At 39.0% G+C, this 5,446-nt stretch overlaps 1 protein-coding gene across 1 annotated transcript; it reads left to right on the top strand.

The window, feature by feature from the left end:
• The first annotated feature begins 2,636 nt into the window (after positions 1 to 2,636).
• MC4R (melanocortin 4 receptor) lies at positions 2,637 to 4,717 on the top strand. Its single transcript, XM_032602843.1, has one exon. The coding sequence runs from the start codon at positions 3,155 to 3,157 to the stop codon at positions 4,151 to 4,153; it is 999 nt and encodes a 332-aa protein (XP_032458734.1). The 5' UTR covers positions 2,637 to 3,154; the 3' UTR covers positions 4,154 to 4,717.
• Positions 4,718 to 5,446: the final 729 nt, after the last annotated feature.

The following is a 5,446-nucleotide window of genomic DNA, read 5'->3' on the forward strand; positions in this document are numbered from 1 at the left end:
TAGGGTAAACTCATGAGAAACTCTCTAGTGTGCACGTAATCTCGCGTGGAATTTTGATTGCAATAACGTTTCCATGAAGGAGAATAGTGGGAAGTGAGTTTGGTCGGGAGAGAAAGAGGAGTCAGACACACTGGTAGAAGGTATTTTACAAGTGATTTCATGTAGGGATTTTTGAGAAAGGTGAACAAGTCATTGATATTCTGAATTTTAAGCCTAAGAAAATGGAACAATTACGCCACCAAGAGAAGTAGACAGCATAAAGTCAAGGTTGACTCAGGAAGAAGGTTATACAGAGTTGACTATCTGATGCTTAAACATTTCAACAGATTTCTTCCCTATTGCTTGCTTATTAGGTAATTCGCTACTCATGCAAATCCAAAATGGGAGAAAGGATTTTCATGTAATTTGGGTTTGCTGCTTGTAAACAGCTCCATTAAAAAGTCTCAAAGTCAAGGTAACTTATGCTAGCTGCTGTGACAGGTAAACATCAATATTAACACAGCAATATTTATCACTTGCTTGTATCACAGTTCAATGTAGTTGGTGGGCCAGGGTGTGGACGGAGTTGGAGATGTGAGTTGTGTTCTGTGCAGTTATTCAGAGACCCAGGCTCCTTCATGATATGGTTCTGACATCTGTAACATGAGGCTTCAAAGACATTCTGCAGTAATCCACGAGGAGACCAGAGGGAAAATGTGTAGAATCTCACAAAGGAGATAACAATGTTCTCACCTTGTACTGGCATATTAGTTAGAATTTAGTCCCACCCAATTTCAGGGATGGATAGAAGACGTTAATGTAACTCAATGCTCAGGAATAATACTTCAACATTGCCTCTGTCACAAAAGGGAAGAAGATAAAGCCCTTACCTAAATAACTGAAGACTTAAAATTAACTTTGAAATAATTATTTTTTATTGTCCCTACTGTCAGTAGCCACAAATTATATAGAGCTAAAACCAAAAATAGTCATAGCAAGGAAAAACACTATAGGAAATATCATAACCTGGAGTTTAAATTTGAAAAGTAACTTTCTCACAATCTTTCAAACTTAGCTTAAGCAAAACATTCAGAAACTCTGATATATAACTAGCATCCACTCATCTTGGCTTGCATAAGTAAAGTTACCAAGGTATGTGTGGGTTTAATTTAGAAAGCCTTGGATTAATGAAGTAGATAAGCTGCCTTAAAAAAAACAAAAACCAAAAAACTGAGTTCAGAATTCTCCACATCTTAGCCAATGCTGGTTATCTTTTCTTTTGTAGATAACAGCCATCCTAACAGGTGTGAGGTGATCCTTCACTGTGGTTTTGATCTGCATTTCCCTGATGATGAGTGTAGCTGAGCACCTTTTTGTGTGGCCATTCCTATGTCTTCTTTGCAGAAATGTCTGTTCAAGCCCTTTGCCTATTTTTAAATCGGGTTATTTAGTTTTTTTGCTATTCAGTTTTTTGTTATTCCGTTACGTATTTTGTATATTAACCCCTTATCAGATAGATGGTTTGCAAATATTTTCTCCCATTTTGCCTAGATTGCTTTTTCACTCTGTTGATTGTTTCCCTGCTGTTCAGAAGTTTTTTAGTTTGTTGTAATCCCACTTGTCTATTTTGGGTTTTGTTGCCTGTAATTTTGGTGTCAATTCCAAGAAGTCACTGCCAAGACCACTGTTAAGGAATTGTTGCCCAATGGCTATAAAGTTTCAGTTATGCAAGATGAACAAGTTCTAGAGATCTGCTGTACCACACAATGCCTGTAGTTCATAATACAGTATTGTGAACTTTAAAATATATTACGAGGGTAGATCTCACCTTAAGTGTATTACCACACAAAAAAAGGAAACACAAAAGAATACAAGGAAATTTTTGGAGGTAATGAATATGCTTAGTACCTTGATTGTGATGATGGTATCATGGATATATGAAAATGTCCAAACTCATTAAAATGTATATCTTAAATATGTGCAACTTTTGTATATCAATTATACCTTAATAATTCTTTAAAAAAACCTGAGTATTGCCTAGTATTGATCTTTTTCTTTCTGAGTTCAGAGTAAACATAGTTTACATTAATACTATATTGTTTTTAAATATCGTGAATGAAAATAAAACTTTTCTAGCTATGATAAAAGAAATTCTGCTACGGAGAAATATCCGATATTAGTGCATAAGAAATGAACTCCTTCTTGAGGCTTGTGATAAATTGTAACTACCTACCTATTCCTTCCATAAACAGCATAGTCTCCTGTATTATTACATATTCTCCCTGTGTTTCAACTATTTTAAATTGAAGCACTACTGCCTTTGTTCTTAATTCAAAGAAATTGAGAGGGTAAATAAATTCAATGTCCTGGCCAAAAAGGCAGTGTATCTATTTCAGGAACACACACACACACACACACACACACACACACACACACACACACACTCCTCCTTTAAATAGGAATAAACCTGGGTGCCTCAAGATTACTTGTTGTGATATCAAAGAATGTCCTCTGGGAACCAAGCTGTTTTCCTTAAAAACTTGAAAAGGGAAATTCAGTCTTTCACATCCTGCTCGCTTCCCGATTCCACAGGCTTCTGCATCTGAATCAATGTTGCCTGCAGTTTGCATCTCTGGAACACCATCGGTGTCTCACAGACTCCACTGGACTTGGATTGGTCCAGAGGAAGCAGAGAAGGAGCCACTCTGAACATTTTTTTCCCCTTCACACACCATAAAAATCAGCAGCAGCTACTAACAGTCAAAGCAAAGCTTCAGCCTGGGAACTGATGCGTCCGAGAGGCAGCTGATGTGAGCATGTGCACACAGATCTGTCTCCCAATAGCACAGCAGCTACCAGGCAAATCACTTTGAAAAGACCTGAATGCATGCGGCTCAAGTTAAAGTGGAAGTGAGAACAAAAAAGCAAACAGCAGACTCGACTGAATGAGCATCTTGGAGCCGAAGATTTCAAAATGATGCTGATCAGAGGCGTCCCTGAAAGAGACTAAAAACTCCATTTCAAGCTTCGGAGCATGTGACATTTATTCACAACAGGCATGCCAGGTTCAGCCTTCTCACTTTCAGACACGTAAAGACGTGGAGAAAATCGCTGACGCTACCTGACCCAGGAGGTTAAGTCAATCCAGAGGGGACTCGAATCCACTTGGTGCAGGATGAACTCTACCCATCACCATGGAATGCACACTTCTCTCCACTTCTGGAACCGCAGCACCTACGGACTGCACAGCAATGCCAGTGAGTCCCTTGCAAAAGGCTACTCGGACGGAGGGTGCTACGAGCAACTTTTTGTCTCTCCTGAGGTGTTTGTGACTCTGGGTGTCATAAGCTTGTTGGAGAATATTCTGGTGATTGTGGCAATAGCCAAGAACAAGAATCTGCATTCACCCATGTACTTTTTCATCTGCAGCCTGGCTGTGGCTGATATGTTGGTGAGCGTTTCCAACGGGTCAGAAACCATTGTCATCACCCTGTTAAACAGCACGGACACGGACGCACAAGGTTTCACCGTGAATATTGACAATGTCATTGACTCGGTGATCTGTAGCTCCTTGCTTGCATCAATTTGCAGCCTGCTTTCGATTGCTGTGGACAGGTATTTTACTATCTTTTATGCCCTCCGGTACCATAACATCATGACGGTTAAGCGGGTTGCGATCATCATCAGTTGTATCTGGGCAGCTTGCACAGTGTCCGGCATTTTGTTCATCATTTACTCAGATAGCGGCGCTGTTATCATCTGCCTCATCACCGTGTTCTTTACCATGCTGGCTCTCATGGCTTCTCTCTATGTCCACATGTTCCTCATGGCCAGACTTCACATTAAGAGGATCGCCGTCCTCCCAGGCACGGGCGCCGTCCGCCAAGGTGCCAACATGAAGGGGGCGATTACCTTGACCATATTGATTGGGGTCTTTGTTGTCTGCTGGGCCCCCTTCTTCCTCCACTTAATATTCTACATCTCTTGTCCCCAGAATCCATACTGTGTGTGCTTCATGTCTCACTTTAACTTGTATCTCATCCTAATCATGTGTAATTCCATCATTGATCCTCTGATATATGCACTCCGGAGCCAAGAACTGAGGAAAACCTTCAAAGAGATCATCTGTTGCTATCCTCTAGGTGGCCTCTGTGATTTGTCTAGCAGATACTAAGTGGGGCCAGATGAGATGCTAAACACAGACATAAGAGACTTTCTCCTTCTCATAGATACAACTTGAACAGTGTGTTTCCACAACAGTTTCTTCTTCTGTGTAAGGCATCGGTTGAGAAATTCTATTGTATAATTTAAGTTTATGATTTTTGATGTGAGAAAGTGCCCAGTATCTGTGTATTATTAATGTCATGCTACTTTTTGGCTGTAAAATGTTAATCCATATTACAGGTTGTAGGCACTTTGGATTTATAAAAAAGAAAAAAAGTCCTTATGAAGAGTTTAACAGTGTTTCTTTCTTGTTATTCACAAGGATTTGACACTTTGCTTGTTTTAGTAACATGGAAATCACAGCTTCGTTAAATATATTCTAATAAATGGTTTCTTATATTACACTATACAACATTGAAGTGTAGAGATCTGATCTAGCATTTAGGGGAGAAATATTGAAGAACAGATGCTTAATCGTTTTAAAGCTGAAATTTCAAGTAATACAATAAAACTTGCTCACTATGCTTGTACAGAAGTAGAAATGAAGCTTCTATTGGGAGAAAAACAGTTACTTTTAAAAAAGGGATATTTGTGACTCAGAAAACCATGAGTGTTTCTCAAAGACAGAGAGATTAATTTGCCCAAAGCAAAGAGTCTGATATGCCACACAGGCAGTTCAGTTTGGGAGAGAAAAACTGCAGCTATGGGGATTAGAGTGGCCTGGGAAAATTAAGTTAACATGGCAAGCTAAACTTCCTGATACCAAACTATTTCCAACCACCACTAATAAAAACAGAGTATAAGGTCTTTCTGCCCCTTTAACCAGGGACCCAGAATTTGCTGAAATGTCCAGAAAAGGTGATGCTCCACTGAGATCCGGCTTCTACTCCCCAAAAAACTACACAATTCATATTGAGTTCTTTCACTTTTCACATGGAGGTGACTTGTTTACTTATTGCTTATTTTTTGAACTGGAGTTTAAATACTCACTATCAAAGATTTTAGCTTTGAAAACTAAATCTATAGCATAAGTTTTTTCAGGTAATATTTGTAAAAGTCTAAAATAAGGCAACTTCCTGTGCTGGAACATTATGAATAGGGGAAAAGGTACTACCTGAACCCCAGAAGATATCATAACATAAATTAGCCTTCCACAACTATATTTTAGAGAGTAAATACTTGCTTTGCTCCAAAATAATCCCATGGATTTGGCTACTGAAGAACAAAATCTGTACTTTCCGATTTGTGTGTACTTTAAGAGAGAAAATACATTAGGCTGAGGATTACCAGTAAACTATCCTTT

This window comes from Phocoena sinus, chromosome 14 (genome assembly GCF_008692025.1).
Source record: "Phocoena sinus isolate mPhoSin1 chromosome 14, mPhoSin1.pri, whole genome shotgun sequence".
Lineage (NCBI taxonomy): Eukaryota > Metazoa > Chordata > Mammalia > Artiodactyla > Phocoenidae > Phocoena > Phocoena sinus.

Bases quoted from the DNA above. Each gene is read 5' to 3' on its own strand.
- MC4R (XM_032602843.1), top strand. From the start codon at position 3,155: ATGAACTCTACCCATCACCATGGAATGCACACTTCTCTCCACTTCTGG.